The sequence below is a fragment of the Camellia sinensis genome, chromosome 3 (assembly GCF_055761805.1).
Source record: "Camellia sinensis isolate YWXY chromosome 3, ASM5576180v1, whole genome shotgun sequence".
NCBI classification, from domain to species: Eukaryota; Viridiplantae; Streptophyta; class Magnoliopsida; order Ericales; family Theaceae; genus Camellia; species Camellia sinensis.
This window is the reverse complement of record NC_138963.1, coordinates 220,598,081-220,618,544: the sequence shown is the minus strand read 5'-3', so window position 1 is coordinate 220,618,544 and position 20,464 is coordinate 220,598,081. Positions and strand designations below refer to the sequence as shown.

General features: G+C 41.8%; 1 protein-coding gene and 1 long non-coding RNA gene across 2 annotated transcripts in view; both read left to right on the top strand.

The window, feature by feature from the left end:
• Window positions 1-20,464, top strand: part of LOC145820884 (uncharacterized) — a 137,524-nt gene that overhangs the window by 93,958 nt on the left and 23,102 nt on the right. The gene's annotated exons all lie outside the window — the stretch shown is intronic.
• Window positions 6,178-9,340, top strand: LOC114265567 (expansin-A11). Its single transcript, XM_028206396.2, has 3 exons — window positions 6,178-7,078; window positions 7,631-7,952; window positions 8,565-9,340. Exons 1-3 carry the CDS (start codon window positions 6,928-6,930, stop codon window positions 8,869-8,871), a joined length of 780 nt encoding a protein of 259 aa, XP_028062197.2. The 5' UTR covers window positions 6,178-6,927; the 3' UTR covers window positions 8,872-9,340.

Sequence of the window (20,464 nt, the reverse complement as noted above, 5' to 3'; positions counted from 1 at the left end):
ATTATGGATAAAAGGGTGAAGGGGACAAAGCCTTCATTACCCTAGGGAATGACGTCTTTTTCGGCCAAAATCAGGTGGATGTCATCGGGTATATGGTAGTCTTTTCTAAATTCGGCTAGGCCGCCCGGAGTATTTACTAGATACCTATACTTCCCCATCTATTGTATAAATTATGAATAAATTAGATCGGTGCAAAAGTTGTGCTCAGTAGCTCGGTTGAGCGCACGAAGGAGTGCCTGGGCAACCTAAGTCTGCAAAGTAGAAAACAAAGGGGTTAAGCACAGATCATTGGACCGTGCTACAAATTAAAAGCAAGGTAAAAGAGCCCTACTTCGGCTTTGTGGACAGGTTCTATCTCGGTTCAGCAAAATACTTGGTAGCTCGGATTGAGCATAGGGCTCGCAAGATCGGTTTTTGTATAAGGTTGGTTATCTCGGTTTGAACTATGGGTTTTGTTACTTCGGTTGAGCCTCTAGGGGCAGCTTTCTGAGTTTGGTTTAGAAACTAAGGAAGCTGGCTTAGCCCCAAAGGCTTAGCTCGGTTGAAGGCCGAGGTTCCTAGTTTACTAAGTTCAAACTTCGTTCGGTGAATTTATCTCGGCTAAAGTGAATTAGGAGTTGGTTATTTTTTTGAAACTGCTGTTATTTCTACGAGTTATAGTTCGGTTATTGTCTGAATTGATCTACATATATAACATAAACAGTATCCTAGTTCGGTTACATCATGATTTTGGATCAAAGACTAGTCTTCTACAGGATATATCATGTACTCATGCGTTCTACTGTTAAAGTTTTTTCCAATAAAGGTACAGAGCAAAGCAAGATAGAAAAAGTGTTTGCAAAAAACACACAAAACAAACTACAATGGATTAAACGAAAGCAGAAAGAAGAAAAACAAAACAGATTTTTATGAAGCTTACCAGAAGAAGAAGATGAAAGCTGGAGATGGGAGCAACAGCACCAACGAAGAACACGAACTCAGGGAACTCAGAGGTTGGAGAAGCAGAGGCACGGAGAGAGAAGAAGATGTATAGTGTAGGTGAATGATTCAAAGACAGAATGTTTGTTTTGTGGAAAGAGAGAGAAAGGGCGGGAACTGTTCAAAAATTGCGAAATACGAAGACGGCGTTGACAGCTGCCTTCCGCGAATGGGAACGTGCCACGTGTATACGGAATAGAAAGCGATTCAGTTTTTGGTGATTGAAAAGACATTCTGACCGGATGAGAGCGGCTCGGTTTAAATTTAGCTCGGCAGGATAAACTAAACGGTTGTAGCTCGGCTGGAGGGTTTTGGGACTATAGCTCGGCTGATGAACAGATAATCCCTATCATGCTATGCAGATGGAATTAAGGGGCAATTGAGAGGGTAATTTATGTATATAAATTGGGCCGAGTTGGGCGTTGGGCCGAGATAGGTCCAAATACGAAAGACAATAGATACACCGGTCAAAAGGAGTACTACGGTTAGTTCGGTTGTCAGATTTGGCTTGGGGGTAGCTCGGTTGCGGCATATTACGGAGTAGTCCGGTCATCTCCTCTAACCAGAGTAAGAGAACTTCAGGGAAGTTTGAGTTAGTTCGGCTTGACACTTCTATGGATAGCTCGGTCTTAGCATTCGCAGCCAGGATAGAGGCAAGGAAGGGAAGAGCCGAACTAGTAATCAGATCGGCCATACCTGCCTGTATAGTATGGTAGTGTTATTCCGGTCGTATGGTAGTTCGGCCATAGTAAAAATCATCCCACTTGGTTTAAGCTGTAGGGGGGTATTAAAGGATAAGCATTATCCTACAGGAGTATGAATCCTAGGAGGACTTTACATGGAGGAGTAGAAGTCCTACTAGGATTGTGCCACACGAAACCTATAAAAGCTCACAAATATCACCTTTGGGGAGGTAACACACAACTTTGCTTTTTGAATACACAGAGCTTTTGCCTATTTGTCAAGCTTACTGACTTAGGTATCGGAGAGGTTTCCGGCACACACCCGCCGGCTAGCTCACGTTTGTGTTTTCAGGTGATAAAGCGACGACGTACGGAGGAGCAGACTTGGTCAATAGGATTATACAAGAAAGTTTATTTCTTTCCCGTACAGTTGTGTATTTGGCTCGATGTTCTTCACTAAAATTATCTATATGCGCAAAATTAAACTAGAGAAAAGTATCAAAGTTGTATGTGTTAGTTCAATTGGAATACCAATGAATAAGCACCTCTAATGATGAAGAAAAAAAAAATTCTAATGAGCCCTTTGACTTTCTTTCAGTTGATCTTGAAAGGTAATTTATTGACTAAATTTTTTTTATTTTGTTAAAAATTCTTAATTCATTTTACAAATTTAATTTTGACTAAAAATATGATTTATTGTGTGTGTATGTGTTCTTTTTTTAAATTTTTAATTTTTAATTTTTAATTTTTAATTTCAAGAGAGGCTAGTATAATTTAGTTTATTAATAATGTTTATGCCAAAAAAATGTGTATATAGCAAAATGAGGAGTGCGTCAAAAATCGAGACACTAAGATCCTTGTATTAATTTGTAAAAACAAAACAAAACTATTACCATATTCCACTACATGTCATTCGTGGATGACTATCTCTCCAGTTATTTATTTTTATTTTTTTTAAAACATAAAAAGCATTTATATTAAAAAATAAGAACATATAGAGCAAGATTCTGAAAGGCCATACATATCATATAATAAAGGAAGAGAAAAAAATAACAAATCTGTCAAGAAAATCAATTACGATTTAGGAAAAATTACTAATCTTTTTAAAGATGTAGTCTACAAAACAAGATCCACATCATACCAAGCAAGATCTGATTAAAAACCTGTCGTCCCCGTCAATGTCTACCTATCGCTAGTGCCCAACTCTGCGACCGCCGCTACCGTACTTCAGAACCACCAAAAACTAGAGTTGAAAAAGAGACACCAAACACAGAATACGACATATATATTTTACATGGGATAGGGTCTATATAGTATGAGATCTACATATAAAACCTACCCAATATAAAATAGAGAAGTGATTGGTAACTCGAATGGAGGCCCCCGAATCCCCCCCGAATTAAAAAACGACGTTGTTTCGTCGTTTTGAAATTTTTTTTTTTTTTTTTTGGTTCAATCAGAGAAGAAACAGAAGAAGAAAGAAGGGAAGAAGAAGAAAGAGACAGACGGCAGAGGCGACGGCGGCCGGGTGGAGGCAGAGGCGGACAAGCTGCGACGATCGGCCGAGCTGCGATCGGCTGGGTGATCGACAGAATGGAGGGGCCTCTCTCTCTCTGTTTCCCTCTCTCCTCTCTCTTTCTCCCTTTCTCTCTCCGACGATCGACTGGGTGATCGACAGAATTGAGGGGCCTTTCTCTCTCTGTTTCCCCCTCTCTTCTCCTCTCTCTCTCTCTTGCCTTCCCCTTCTTCAAATGTAAACGAGAGGGAAAAAAAAACGGGGGATTCGGGGGAATGATTTTTCGGGGAAAAAATCATTTTTCTATAAAATATATGCAAGGGCGTAGCTATGTAGGGGCCAGGGGGTCACGTGCATCTCTTGGTTTTGAGATTTTTTTTTTTTTTTTAACATAAAGAAAATATTTTAAATAAAAAAAATTTATAAAAATAGTATTTAAAGTGAAATGTCAATGATATTTTTAAAATTATGAGAACAATAATGATTATTTTGATTGAAAATAAAGAGATTATGATAAGTCATATTATTATCTATGAAAATTTCAATATAATGGTGATATCTATCATTATTGACATACAAATATAATTAATTTCAATAAATACATAGAATTTATTGAATTTATTGAATTGTTAGTTACATTTGAAATGTGAAATTTATCCTCTATGTGGACTTTATCCTCTATGTGTTTCTTTCCATTCATAACTAAAATGATCAATATATAAATTATAATCAAGCAACACATCTTTAATTATAAAAAAAATACAATAGATCATAACTAATATCAGAATGAGTCATAACTAATTATTACTTGATATATAGTCATAACCAAAATAACAACCACAATAAGTTATAACTAAATTATATCTAACACTATAATGTGTTATAACTAAAGACCACGAAAATCATAATTGCAACATATGATAGACACTTTTTTTGCGGTATATTTTATAGAATTTCTCTACTAAAATATATCTTCTATCTCAACTTATCTTTTTTTTTAATTTTTCAATCCACCTATAAAATAGTTACTCTTCAATATTCGTATGAAATTTAATCTCAAATTCTTTAATTTAAAATTCACATTTATCCAAATGAACTCTTAATATTTAAGTTTAGTAATATCTCATTGTTATTTATTATGAAAAAAAAAATTTAATATTGTCATTAATTTATGCCATCTCTTTATTAAATTCTTAACAACGTCACTGAATATATGTATCACATTCTATGTTTAATATTTGTATTTCCAGACTTATTGGGTTAAAGTCTTTTATTAACTTCTACGCTTAATAATTCTCAAGGGAATGATCCAGGATTATTGACCTGGTGCAATCTTGTAAAGAAAAGCCCATTGGATGTTATCTAAGCTTAAATTGTTAATGTGATAGACCATTCAACTATTATTTATTTCTTATCCCTCGTCAACATGACTCTCTGGATTAACTTACTCTTTGATCATTTAAAGCGGTCCTCACAACCACAAAATCCCAATGATTGCCTCTTCATTTTTATTTCAGTTTATATTAATTAAGTATTTTTTATTGTATTTTTTAATTTTATAGAATGATTGCAACCAGTCAACGATATATAAATCACTGGAAAGATAAAATAATAATAATAAAATAAAAAGAAAATGGCTGCCCGGATTAACAGTTGGCATCGATTGCGGCGAGCAAGGTCATCGTTACTTGGTGTAATTTGAAGTTCTTAAATCTATGTTTGCTCTTTGTTGTTGATCAATCAATGATGATAAAAAGTTGTGTTCATGAAAAAATTATACAATCAAGTTAGATTCTTTAAAGAGTATTCAGCTTGATGGAACAACTTTTTATTTTATTAGTTAAATTATTTTGAACATACAGAATTAAGGGATGATTTGAAATTATCTAAATAAATATATTTTTTGACTTTTTATGTAAATAAGATGATGTGACTATAACATAGTGACTTTTTGACTTTTTTAGGTCATAACAAACAAGGCCTAAATTACAAAAAATAATATAAAATTATACACATTAGATATATCTCAATTGCAATCAATACAATTTTCTTTAAACAAATTAAAAAATTTGAATTAAAACAGATCATTTCAAATTGAACGTTAACCTTCAACACCAACAAGTAATGTAAAACAGTGTAAAATATAGGTAGTGTTGGGTAGAGTTTTAGAATTATGATTTGAGTGTGAAAAATTTATTTGATTATGAGTTTTGAAATTTTTGATGTGACATATGATATTTGATTCAAAAACTTACAACTCATAACTAAACACACAATCCAAAATTCTTTTCAAAGCTTATAAAAAAATTCTAAAAATATTTTTTATTAAAAATATAAAAATAATAGGTGATATAAATAAAAATAAATAAAAAAATAAAACTAACACTGTTCCGGTCAACTGGCCGGATGTCCGGAAAGATGTCCGAAAGGATAACTGACCAGGTGAACATGTTTTTAAAAGTGGGTGTGAAATCAATTTTTAAAAACTCTAATCAAACACCACACATAAAATTTAATTTAAAAAACTCTACCAAACAGATATATAGCATAAGTCTTGAAATATTCTTATCCCTTGTCAACATGACATTTTGGATTAACTATTAATCTTTTGATCATTAAAAAACACAAATTCCAATAATTGCCTGCTCATTTTTGTTTCAGTGGATACCAATTAATTAAAGTAGCAATCAAGTTTTCTCAATGCTTTTCTTGACGGTGGTACCCATCATCACACGGCAAGTTTAATTATATATTAATAACTGATTATATTTTACGAATTCCATTCAAAAATATATAGCAGAAAAAATGGTAGGCCTTATGTAATAAAATGATAAAATGGCATACCAGTAAATGATAAATAAAGCAACCGAATTTTTAAATTTTTTTTATAAATACATTGGAAAGTAAGAGCCATTGAATATGCTCCATTTTTTTGCTTCATTGACTAATTAAAAATTATTCAAGTAATAGGGATCTAAACACAAGAATGGTTTTTCACAGAGTCAGACCAACAACTAACAGAGCTTATGTCTAAAGCATGTGAGGAACTGGAACTCATAAAAATAATATAAGATGGTGGTACCGTATTAAGGTCAAAGGATAGCCATGTGAAGCTGTATCTCATCAGATTATTTGCAGCAGCAATATTCTCTCAATTAAAAGTTGAGCCATTGAATATTTGTTTCATTTTTTTGTTTTTTGCTTCAAATACCAACAACCATTGCATTAATATTGTGGTCTAACCATGAATTTATGTATAAATTTAAAAGAAAAAAAAAAGTAAAAACGAGAGAAATTGAAAAAAAATTCTAACTTATATTTTTCTTTTTATTTTTAAAATATTATCAAAATTCATACTCCAAACACAGTGTAAAAACAATGCGAAAAATGGACAACCAACATGGGGGTGGTTTTAGATCCATTTACGGCTCTTCCCTCGGGAAACCCATGTGGGAGGGAATAGGGTGAGAACGTGGGCATTATTGAATTTGGTTCAGAATTTTTTGGACTTAGCAGAGATATTATTTTCAATTTTATAAACCAATTTTTCTTATAAAAAAAATTGATTTTGAGTTCTCTCTCTGCATGCAAATATCATAATGAGGTCGTTGCATTTAGATGGGATGGGACTGAATTGAATAACTCCTATTTAAGAGGCTCTTGTTGTGTTTGGACAATCCATTGAATGCAAAAACAGTCCCCATTTTCAATCCTCATTCTCTCCCCATCTTCTCCCTCATCATTAAGAAAATGGCGAAGAAGAGCATTGTTGCAGCACAGATAGTCATATTCGGTATTTGCTGTCTCTTCGTCGATGCTGCCAATGCGTTCGTGGCATCGACCGAGTGGACAAATGCTCATGCTACTTTCTATGGAGGCAGTGATGCCTCTGGAACAATGGGTACGTAACTGTTACCTTTTTAATTTCTACATGATCGGATTACATATATTTAAAAAAAATAGACGTCATGTGATTCGATGATGTGATTATTCATGTTTGATCAATCTAATTTTTATATTTATGATCAACTCAATAAATTCTAAATAATAAATGTTTAAAATATCGAGGTGGGCCTAGAGTGGGCACACAATCCCTCAACTAAATCATCCTGTCTTATTAATAAACTAGAGGGAAGCTTTGATCTAGTGTAATTGTGTTCCATTTTATCTCTTTCGATCTATCGTTAAATAGTAAACACTTGATTCTCCATAAGATTTCGTCACCCCCACTATACAAAATTCTAATTATGTCCCAGTTCAATTCATGAAAATAGTCTCTATATACAGAGCAACGTAAAGCTACATACATCTAAGCCTTCCCCAAACCTTGCATTGGCAGAAACCTTATGCACTTGATTTCAATTATTTTGAAAAGGAAAGAATCATATTAAGAAATAAGAAGAGCCAAATCTTCAAAACTTTGATACTAGATGAATGACTTGGTTGGCCACAGGGGGAGCTTGTGGGTATGGCAACTTGTACTCAACTGGTTATGGGACAAGGACTGCAGCTTTAAGCACTGCATTGTTCAACGATGGAGCGTCATGTGGACAATGCTACAAGATCATATGTGACTACAAATCAGACCCGCAATGGTGCAAGAAAGGAGTGTCTGTCACCGTCACCGCTACAAACTTTTGCCCACCTAACTATGATGAACCAAGCAATGATGGAGGCTGGTGCAACCCACCTCTCCAGCACTTTGACATGGCTCAGCCTGCTTGGGAAAAGATTGGAATTTTCAGTGGCGGGATTGTGCCAGTGATATTCAAGAGGTCTGAATTTTCACCCATGTCTACTCTCATTTTTCTTTCTGCTATATATGCTATGGAAAATGATTTGCAAAAAGAAAATGATTTGCCAACACAAAAATTAGAAGGCTATGGATTGGAGAGAGTTTTGTTAGGCAGACTCTGGCTGACTCCCAAGTCCATTTTGGTGATAAAAATCGATCAATTTATGGGACCTATTGAGTAGATCACTCATATAAAAAATCAAATTGATCATCTTATAAAAATAAGTTGTACAAGTTAAATAGTTCAATAGGTGCGAAATGGGCCCACAATTGGCCCAACATGACCAAAATGCTAATTTTGAAATAATTAGTCACTCTGATAGATATTTTGATTAGAAATGAATGAATACAAATCTTAGCACCATTCTATATAGGTTTTTTTCTAAAGTTTTTAAATTTAAGTATCATATTTGTTCTTGAATATTTAAGTCATATTAACAATCGTTTGTTTTCAAAATGATAAGACCCAAAACTACCGTCTCATCATGAATACAAATTTCATAATTTTTTGGTATTTATGTAACCATTATTCATATGCTATTTAACGTTATGTGTTCTCATACTAATTTTTTGCATTTTGTTATGGGTGCAGGGTTCCATGCAAGAAACGTGGTGGAGTTAGATTCACCATTAATGGAATGAACTACTTTGAGCTTGTCTTGATAAGCAATGTTGCAGGGGCTGGATCTATTCAATCTGTGTCCATCAAAGGCTCTGGGACTAGTTGGATGCCAATGTCAAGGAATTGGGGAGCCAATTGGCAGTCCAATTCCTATCTTAATGGCCAATCTCTCTCATTTATGGTCACCACTACTGATGGAGAATCAAGAATTTTTCAGGACATGGCCCCTTCAAATTGGGCATTTGGCCAGACCTTCTCTAGCTCAGTCCAGTTCTAAAAGCCAAAAAAATATTTAAAAAATGTTTTGTTTTCATAACTATTTTTTTGAAAAACATTGAAAAGCTAGTTTGGTAAAATTCAAAAACAATCAAATTAGTTTTTAGTACTTTTAGAAAAACGGATTCTGAAAACGAAACCAAAAACAGACTTGGCTTTTAGGGTTTTGGGTTTTAGCTTCTAGTGCAGCGGCGTGCTTATTATTTACTAGAGCAGCCCGCCATTTTTTTTTTTTTTTTTTTGTGCATTTTACAGCCCCGCCAATTTGTTGTTTTGTGAGTTTTTGCACTTGAAAATGGTGGCAGCGGTTGAGCCATCAAAACTGGTGCCAATATTATTTGCATACTGTAATGAAGATTGTTTGTTACATATCAATAAGAAGCTTGGTAGTATCGCAGCTTCATAACTTTGTTTTTCAAATTGTACTTCTAATACAATTGCAATGTATAATATATAGAATATTTTCTTTCTGTCTTTCCTTGCAATGTATAATGTTTTTATTGTCATAATTTTATAGACATACAAATGGTTGATAAATAAGGAGATCCAATGACTTCTAGTTCTTATGCTTTCTTTTAAAGTATAACACAATTCACGGACTACATATATATAAAATCAAAATGTGATTTTGAAAAGTGCAGTTAACTCTATAAAATTTATCACGAGTCTCGTTCTGATAAATTAAAACATTCATTGCCTCAGACCATGGGCATGGAAGCATAAGATATTTCAATTGTTTCACTGTAATTTTTGGGAAAAATTGGGCCGAGCTGTGAGTTGGGCATTGAGGCCCAAAACGCGAAGGACTAAGTAAGAAGGCCGCAATAGATACTCCGGCCCAGAAGGGCAAAGTTACTCCGGCCTTGGGAAGACAAAGTTACTTCGGCCCAAGGAGGTGAAATTACTCCGGCTCAAGAAGAGATAGTTACTTCGGCCCAAGGAAGAGTAAAACTACTCCGGTCTGGAGGCAACTCACAGTTAGGCCGGTCTCAGAGTTAGTCCAGTCACAGTATGTTCTGAGAAGGCCGGTTTCGGAGTTAGTCCGGTCGTGACTTACAATGGTTAGGTCGGTCAGAACTTGTTACTTGGAAGTTTGATCTAAGTACGTCAAGATTGAACAGAACAGCCGAAGTAATGAGTTAGAGGAGAAGACCAAGCGAAGGATAGTTCGGCCCTCTGTGGCTCGGTATAGCCAATTTTACTTCGGTCAAATGGAAGTTCGGCCATAAAGAAAACCATCCCACTTGGTTTAAGCAGTGGGGGAGGGTGTAAAAGGATAAGCATTATCCTTAGGAGAATGAATCCTAGGAGGACTCTGCATGGAGAAATACAAGTCCTACTAGGATTGTGCCATATGAAACTTATAAAAGCTCACAAGCATCACCTTGGAGGAGGTAATTGAACACAACCTTTTGGAGAACATAAAACTTTGTCTATTTGTCAAGCTTACTGACTTAGGCATCGGAGAGGTTTCCGGCACACACCCGCCGGCTAGCTCACGTTTGTGTTTGCAGGTGACAAAGCGACGTCGTACGGAGGAGCGTGGACTTGGTCAACAGGATTATACGAGGAGAATTATTTCCTCCCCGTACAATTGGCGCCGTCTGTGGGAATAACAGACAAGAACAAAAACCTCTTGACTAAGCTTCTCCTTTTCTCATTCAATGGCACACATTGAAGACTTGCCGCAGTCCGCCGTCGACGGACTAACTCCAGAGGGGGGCGCAAGGCGTGAAGGATTACCATCTATCCCTCCAATGGCGGACTTGGAGCCCCAACAACATAATTCCAGGAGGAGTGGCAGGGGAAGGCGGAATAGCAGCCCTCGACATTCTCAGAGTCCTGACAGGCAAAGGAGGAGGATTGATCCTCAAGCCCTGGAAGACCGCGTAAAGGAACAAGATGAACTAATTCGGAAGATGGCGGCGGACATGGAGGCTTTGAAACGCCAGATGAAGACCAAAGATGTGGCGACAGGAGAGGGGCGCAAGCACAAGACGCCCCCTCGCCACTCAGAGAGTCGTAGTAGGAATACTACACCCTCCCAAGGAGAGAGCAGAAGCCTCAGGACAGGCGACACTCACTCCTTATCTTCAAGGACTCGTCACTCCAGGTCTGAGAGGACGAGATCCGAAAGATCATACACTGAAGGAAGCACGTATTGGCCTTCACATTCACACCAAACCAGATCCAGACAAACCGAGCTACCCAGGTCATCCGACTTACGAACCGTGCTAGAAGAAAAAGCACGATGCAAGGAAGATGCCAGGGCAAGGGATCCACACCGAGTTTCGGCCTTACAACGGTTGGCTCCTCGGACGCACGGAAGCGTCGAGGTTGGAATGCCAATACCGCGACCGGCCTACGAACCAACGGACAAGGCATTGGCAAGAACAAAAACCTCTTGACTAAGCTTCTCCTTTTCTCATTCAATGGCACACATTGAAGACTTGCCGCAGTCCGCCGTCGACGGACTAACTCCAGAGGGGGGCGCAAGGCGTGAAGGATTACCATCTATCCCTCCAATGGCGGACTTGGAGCCCCAACAACATAATTCCAGGAGGAGTGGCAGGGGAAGGCGGAATAGCAGCCCTCGACATTCTCAGAGTCCTGACAGGCAAAGGAGGAGGATTGATCCTCAAGCCCTGGAAGACCGCGTAAAGGAACAAGATGAACTAATTCGGAAGATGGCGGCGGACATGGAGGCTTTGAAACGCCAGATGAAGACCAAAGATGTGGCGACAGGAGAGGGGCGCAAGCACAAGACGCCCCCTCGCCACTCAGAGAGTCGTAGTAGGAATACTACACCCTCCCAAGGAGAGAGCAGAAGCCTCAGGACAGGCGACACTCACTCCTTATCTTCAAGGACTCGTCACTCCAGGTCTGAGAGGACGAGATCCGAAAGATCATACACTGAAGGAAGCACGTATTGGCCTTCACATTCACACCAAACCAGATCCAGACAAACCGAGCTACCCAGGTCATCCGACTTACGAACCGTGCTAGAAGAAAAAGCACGATGCAAGGAAGATGCCAGGGCAAGGGATCCACACCGAGTTTCGGCCTTACAACGGTTGGCTCCTCGGACGCACGGAAGCGTCGAGGTTGGAATGCCAATACCGCGACCGGCCTACGAACCAACGGACAAGGCATTGGCAAGAACAAAAACCTCTTGACTAAGCTTCTCATTTTCTCATTCAATGGCACACATTGAAGACTTGCCGCAGTCCGCCGTCGACGGACTAACTCCAGAGGGGGGCGCAAGGCGTGAAGGATTACCATCTATCCCTCCAATGGCGGACTTGGAGCCCCAACAACATAATTCCAGGAGGAGTGGCAGGGGAAGGCGGAATAGCAGCCCTCGACATTCTCAGAGTCCTGACAGGCAAAGGAGGAGGATTGATCCTCAAGCCCTGGAAGACCGCGTAAAGGAACAAGATGAACTAATTCGGAAGATGGCGGCGGACATGGAGGCTTTGAAACGCCAGATGAAGACCAAAGATGTGGCGACAGGAGAGGGGCGCAAGCACAAGACGCCCCCTCGCCACTCAGAGAGTCGTAGTAGGAATACTACACCCTCCCAAGGAGAGAGCAGAAGCCTCAGGACAGGCGACACTCACTCCTTATCTTCAAGGACTCGTCACTCCAGGTCTGAGAGGACGAGATCCGAAAGATCATACACTGAAGGAAGCACGTATTGGCCTTCACATTCACACCAAACCAGATCCAGACAAACCGAGCTACCCAGGTCATCCGACTTACGAACCGTGCTAGAAGAAAAAGCACGATGCAAGGAAGATGCCAGGGCAAGGGATCCACACCGAGTTTCGGCCTTACAACGGTTGGCTCCTCGGACGCACGGAAGCGTCGAGGTTGGAATGCCAATACCGCGACCGGCCTACGAACCAACGGACAAGGCATTGGCAAGACTACAGACCTCGCCGTTTGTCCCAGAGATCGAAAACGCGCCCCTACCATCAGGCTTCCTTCAGCCGAAGTTCAATACATATGAAGGGAAGACGGACCCGTATTCACACCTGAGCCACTTTCGCCAAGTCATGGCCGTGTACAGGCGAAACGAGGCCTTAATGTGCATACTCTTCCCGTCAAGTCTGGGCGACCTAGGCTTGACTTGGCAGAAGCCTTTTGGCAGAAGCGTTCGTAACGAGGTTTCGGACAAATACTAAGACACCGGTGGAGATAGACCAGTTACTCTCCATCGACATGGGTGAAAAAGAGACCCTCAGATCTTATAACAGTCGCTACTGGGAGACATTCAACCAGATTGGAGACTGCCCCACCAACCTAGCCATTGCGCAATATAAAAGAGGCCTACCAGTAGGGAACCGACTAAGGGATTCAATTACCATGACGCCACCCCTCACCATGGAGGCCCTGATGGAGAGAGTGCATCAGCACATCAGGGTAGAAGAGGATGACGCACGTGCAAAAGCAAAAACTAGTGCAACAACGGTACCAGAAAAGAAGGCCTCAGCAAAGGTCAATGCAGTAGATAGACAGAACAAGAACGGACGTGGCAGACGAGATAACGGAGAAGACCCAGACAAAAGATGGTTGAGAATCCGCACTGCCATAACAACAGTATTCAAAAAACCAATATATCGGATTCTGAGCGAAATAAAGGACGAGCCATTTGTGAAGTGGCCAGCCAAGCTAGGGGAAGCTCAAAAGAATTACGACGACAGATCCCGGTGCACCTTCCACAAAGAAAAGGGGCACCGAACTGAGAATTGCACGCCACTAAGACAGCACTTGGAAGAATTGGTGGCAGCAGGCCACTTGGACAAATACATTGAAGGAGGAGCGCAGCCGGCCCCCCAAGATCATAATGACCATCCCAATAGAATGCCAATCGATGCACCACCTCAAGGCATTATCAATGTAATTCATGGAGTTTTTGAACCTGAGCGCGTATGCGAGCTCAGAGGTTCAATCAAGAAGGCTGAGCACTTTAGGGAAGTATTAAGTGCCCAACCTGCCATCAAGAAGGGGAGGACAGAGGCAACAAATGTCATGTCCTTTTCGGATAAGGACTTGGAACGAATTTACTGCCCCCATAATGATGCCCTGGTTGTCACTCTCCGAGTCAAGGATTTTGACGTCAAGCGGATTCTGATTGACCAGGGTAGTTCATGTGAGATCATGTATTACGACACATTCAAGCAACTGAAACTACAAGACAAAGACTTGGCACCTGCAGTTTCTCCCCTGATTGGATTCAACTCCATGCCAGAGTGGCCTGTCGGCAAAATAATCCTTCCAGTCAGAGCAGGAAGTGTAACAAAACAAGTGGAGTTCTGGGTATTGAAGGTCCCCTCCACCTACAACATCATCCTGGGCAGAACATGGCTGCATGCCATGCGTTCGGTAGCGTCATCATACCATCAGGTAATGCGGTTCCCCAATGACGCCGGTATAATTGAAGAAGTCTATGGCGATCAGATCATGTCAAAACAGTGCTTCGCCACAGCAAATGGAAGCCGAGTTGCCAAAGGATACGTTCATTCGGTGGAAGAACCAGAAAGTAATGAACTATTCGCGGAGGTCGGCAAAGAGGCTGATCAGAAAGCGGTGGAGGACTTGGTAGAGGTAAAAATAGATGAGAAGAACCCGGATAAGTTCTTCTTGCTTGGCTCATCGTTGTCCAGCACTGAGAGATTAGAGGTCTTGGAATTCTTGACCTCTAATATCGAAGTGTTTGCCTGGACACCTTACGACATGCCAGGCATTGATCCAAACTTCATCAGTCACCAACTCAATGTCCACCCATCCGCCAGACCAGTCATTCAACGCACACGCAGATCGGCACTCCACCACGCCGAAATAGTGGCAGAAGAGGTAGGCAACCTGCTGGAGGCAGGAGCGATAAGGGAAGTGCACTACCCAAGATGGATCTCCAACACCGTCGTAGTGCCAAAAAAGAATGGTAAATGGCGTGTCTGCGTCGACTACAAAACAGTCAACAAGGCGTGCCCAAAAGATAGCTTCCCTCTACCAAGGATAGATCAACTGGTGGACCTAACGGCAGGGCATAACCGACTTAGCTTTCTGGATGCATACAGAGGCTACCACCAGATCGCCATGCACGAACCAGACCAGGAGGTCATATCCTTCACAACACCAAGGGGGTTATATTGCTACAAGGTCATGCCCTTTGGCCTAAAGAACGCAGGGGCGACGTTCCACAGGATGGTCACCAAGATGTTTGAACCATTATTAGGCAGAACAATGGAGGCTTACATCGATGACATGGTGGTCAAAAGCAAGGATGAGAATGACCATCTGAAAGATTTGGGCGAGATGTTCCAGATCCTGAAGAAACACAAGTTGCGCCTCAACGCGTCCAAATGCGCATTCGGAGTTGGATCTGGCAAATTCTTGGGCTTCCTGGTGACCAACCGAGGTATAGAAGCAGACCCCTCTCAGATCAAAGCAATCCAGGAATTGGAGAGACCAAACTCAGTCAAAGAAGTGCAGCATCTCACTGGTATGGCGGCCGCACTCAACCGGTTCATAAGCAGATCGTCGGACAGACTACGACCATTCTTCCAGGCTTTAAAAGCCAAGTTTGAGTGGGATGAAGAATGCGACCGAGCTCTGGAAAGATTGAAGGAGTACATGTCTTCCCCACCACTACTTGTTACTCCAATACCTGGTGAAGAACTCTTTTTGTACCTGGCAGTCTCCCAGCACGCAGTCAGCGCAGTGTTGGTCCGTGCAGAAGGAATACAACACTTGCCCATCTTTTATGTCAGCAAGACATTGTTGGGAGCCGAAACAAGGTACTTACCATTGGAGAAACTAGCATTAGCATTAATGATGGCATCCAGAAAATTAGCACACTACTTTCACGCCCACACCATAGTCGTCCTCACAGCCTTTCCACTAAAAGCTCTGTTTGAAAGGGCGAACTTTAGTGGGCGAATTTTGAAGTGGGCAGTAGAGTTGGGACAATTCGACATCAAATTCCAACCTAAAACCGCAATAAAAGCCCAATCCTTGGCAGACTTCGTCGCAGAATTTACTCCTGGAAGTCATCATATTTGCCCCGTCGACCTGACTGACACAACCGAGCTAGGGACAAAAGTTGACGCCGGAATAGCGCAACCCCTAGTAGAAGGTAGTCAATCAAGCACCAAGGCAAACCACACTAAGGACAACAAGGAAGAACCAAACAAAGGCTCACCAGCAGTTCAAACAGAGGACGAAGAACAGACAGCCAACATGGACCTCGAAGAAAACACTATTCTTGACCTCACGACATCGTCTGATCCTTCCACTTGCTGGAAACTATTCGTTGGAGAGATGTGGAAGCTCTTTGTGGATGGAGCATCCAACCGACATGGTGCAGGGCTTGGCATAGTCCTCATCTCTCCAGACGGCCTGGTTATAGAGCAAGCAATCAACCTTGGCTTCCCAGCATCCAACAATGAAGCGGAGTATGAGGCGCTTCTCGCAGGACTCAAGTCGGCACACTTCATGAAAGCAACCGAACTAATGGTGTACAGTGACTCTCTGCTAGTGGTAAACCAAATTTCTGGCGAATACGAAGCAAAGGACGACAGAATGGCCAAGTACCAAGAGTTAGTTAGAACAGAGATCAAGAAGTTTGATGTGGTAAGGATAGAACAAATTGGCAGGGAGGAAAACAGCCGAGCGGACGAGCTAGCAAGCCTTGCCTCAATGGCAGATACATCAATCCCTCATCCATTACTCGTCGACTTCTTACCAAAACCAAGCATAGAAGACCCCGAAGCAGAAGAAGTGTGTTGCGCAGAATTAGGCCCTTCTTGGATGGATCCCATCATCCTGTTCCTAAAAGACGGCATCCTACCAAAAGAGAAAAAAGAAGCCAACAGAATAAGGGCAAAGTCGCAGCGATTTTGGCTATCTCCATCTTTGGCATTATACAAGAAGTCGTTCTCTGGGCCTTACCTCAAGTGCGTTCATCCCAGCAAAGTAGAAGCATTCCTGTTCGAAATACACGAAGGGGTGTGTGGAAGTCATCAAGGGGGAAGGTCGCTCGCTTACAGGGCTATTTCGCAGGGATATTGGTGGCCATATATGCAAGCAGACTCAGAGAAATATGTGAAGAAGTGTGAAAAATGCCAGAAATTCGCACACCAAATACATCAACCAGCAAGAGAACTCCTACCCCTAACTAGCCCATGGCCTTTCGCAATGTGGGGCTTGGACATAGTAGGACCACTTCCAACAGCACCCGGGGGCAGAAAATTCTTTCTCGCAGCAACAGACTACTTCACAAAGTGGGTGGAAGCGGAAGCATTGGCGTCAATCAAAGAAAAAGATGTGAAGAAGTTTGTTTGGCAGAATATTATCACTCGGTTTGGCATACCAAAAGCACTGATCTCTGACAATGGAACTCAGTTCGACGGCAGAATCTTTAGAAGCTTTTGTGAAGAATACAAGATAGAGTTCTACAACTCCACACCGGCATATCCTCAAGCAAATGGGCAGGCTGAAGCATCAAACAAAGTCGTCTTGGATGGACTAAAGAAAAGGCTAGAGAAAGCAAAAGGCAAGTGGGCAGATGAACTTCCTCATGTCTTATGGGCTTACCGCACCACGCCTCGGCGATCAACTGGAGAAACACCATTCTCCTTAGCCTATGGCATGGAAGCAGTGATCCCGCTAGAAGTTGGCCTCCCCACAATTCGAAGCGAAAATTTTGATCCAAACTTAAATGGAGAAGCCATAGCCTTAGAACTCGACCTTCCAGAAGAAAGAAGAGAAAGAGCGCTAGTCCACATCGCCTCATACCAACGAGAGTTAATCAGAAAATACAGCAAAAAGGTGCATCCAAGACAATTCAAGATTGGGGATTGGGTACTACGCAAAGTAATGGGAAACACCTTGGTCCCAGGAGACGGCAAGTTAGGCCCAAATTGGGAAGGTCCTTATAAGGTGATCGGGTTAGCAGGCAAAGGGGCATACCACCTAGAAGACAAGGATGACAAGGCAATCCCTAGGCCATGGAATACGGCCAATCTCAAGTTATTTTACTTTTAGCTTTTCTTTTTCAAACATTATGTAATTTTCTCTTCCTTCAATAAAATGAGAAATTCTTTTTAGCACAAATTACTCTTTGTAAAAGTTAGCTTTCAAGACTTAAGTATATTGCAAACATGTTATTCTAAGTTAGCTGGAAAAACTAACTTAGAGGTTGGCTGGATTAAACCAACACCCTTCCTAAGCCCAGGATAAGGATCCAGGCTGCAGGACATTTGGTCGGAATAACCAAATACTATAAGTTAGCTGGAAAAACTAACTTCAATGGTTGGCTGGAATAAACCAACTCTTGATACTCTTCAGCCGAAGTAAGTGCAAGGCTGAAGAGTGGTTGGCTGGAATAAACCAACTCTTGATACTCTTCAGCCGAAGTAAGTGTATGGCTGAAGAGTGGTTGGCTGGAATAAACCAACTCTTGATACTCTTCAGCCGAAGTAAGTGTATGGCTGAAGAGTGGTTGGCTGGAATAAACCAACTCTTGATACTCTTCAGCCGAAGTAAGTGTATGGCTGAAGAGAGGTTGGCTGGAATAAACCAACTCTTGATACTCTTCAGCCGAAGTAAGTGCAAGGCTGAAGAGTGGTTGGCTGGAATAAACCAACTCTTGATACTCTTCAGCCGAAGTAAGTGCAAGGCTGAAGAGTGGTTGGTTGGAATAAACCAACTCTTGATACTCTTCAGCCGAAGTAAGTGCAAGGCTGAAGAGTGGTTGGCTGGAATAAACCAACTCTTGATACTCTTCAGCCGAAGTAAGTGTATGGCTGAAGAGTGGTTGGCTGGAATAAACCAACTCTTGATACTCTTCAGCCGAAGTAAGTGCAAGGCTGAAGAGTGGTTGGCTGGAATAAACCAACTCTTGATACTCTTCAGCCGAAGTAAGTGCAAGGCTGAAGAGTGGTTGGCTGGAATAAACCAACTCTTGTTACCCTTCAGCCGAAGTAAGTGCATGGCTGAAGAGTGGTTGGCTGGAATTAACCAACACTTTGTACTCCTTAGCCGAAGTAAGTATATCGGCTAAGGAGTGGTTGGCTGGTAAGCATAGATTAAAAAGCCAAAACCGTAATAACAGTTGAAGTAATTAGAAGACATCACAGCGCAAGCATACACATCAAAACCGGAGTAAGAGCAAAATTTCCATTCATTGAAAAAGTAAGTACAAGAGGGGCATAGCCCGGTTACAAAGACGAAATAACAAAAAAAAAAGGGGTACAAAATTAAGAGAAAAGTTCATCAATTTCAGCATCAAAAGCCGCATCATCAACTCGAAGACCGGTCTCAAGAGGAAGCTCACTCTCGGCTGCCATAATTGCTTCGGTTGGAACCACGTCTTCATTCGGCTGCTCGATAGGATGGTCCTCTACCATGGGTTCCAACCGAAGTGACGGGTTGGCACCAACAACCGGAATGTCTTCTAGAGCAGAGGAGTCATCAGTGTCTGAGTCCTCCAAAAACTCTTGTTGCAGAGCGTCTGCATACGCCGCAAGGGACTTCGGTATGAAGTATTCTGGAGGGTTGTAGACCTCGGCCTGTTGGTCATGACCGAGCTGCTCAACAGCCGCCCTCCAGCCACATTTGAAGAACAACTCCTTGGCAGCATCACATTGTTTCACATAGGCTTCCTCCGCCTCTTTGTAACCCCACTTGTGCCCCTCCTTTTCAGCCGCCTCCATGTTCTTTTTTAGTTCGCTTATTTCGGCGTCCTTTCTCTTCTCAAGCTTCAACAACTCCCGCAGATACTTGTCCTTCATAACGATGGCTGCTTTCTGTTTCTCCGCTTCCGCCGAACTAACTAGATCGGCAAGACGACCGTTCTCCGCTTCTAGCTCGGCCATTCTCTTTTCGGCTTCTAGTAGTTCGGCCGCCTTTGCTTCGGCTTCCGCCATCGCTTGCCTTGTGGTCTTGCTGAGTTCTTGGACTTTCCTATAAGTAATATTGTTCTTTTGCAAGGCCTGACAATACAAAGATTTCCTCTCAGCCGAAGTAAAAGTTGGAAAAATTTAGACAGAAAAAACAGACAGAGCTACTTACCAAGATCATGGACTTGGAAGCAGACCGAATTGATTTCATTTCGGTGTTCAGCTGCTTCAAGTGGTGCTCCATGTCCTTGGGGAGGCACACACTTTTGGCCAGGTTAAAGGCCAGTTGGTGATCTTTTTCAACTACGACCGAGTCAGTGGCTTTGATGTTTCGGTCGTTGAAGATCAGCGGCGGAGCCCACTTCGGAGATTCAGCTCGGTCAGTTTGCTCCGGTTGAGGGGAAGGTTGAGGGCTGTGGGGGACGGATTCGACCTCATCGACAAGTTGCTGTTCGGTCGATGTAGGTCGGGCGCGTTTGGAAGGGCGAGAAGAAGAGGGCTGCTGAGAAGGGAGGGCCACAACGGCAGGCTGCGCCTCGACGGATGGCTGTACTTCGGCTCTGGTTGTTGAAGTTAGAAGGGCCCTGACTCTGCTCTTCTTTGCCATCTCTTCCTCAGCAGTTAATGGAACAAGTCTTATCTCGGGCAAAGTTGGGTCCGGTTCCGGTGCTTCCTCAAGAAGAAAAT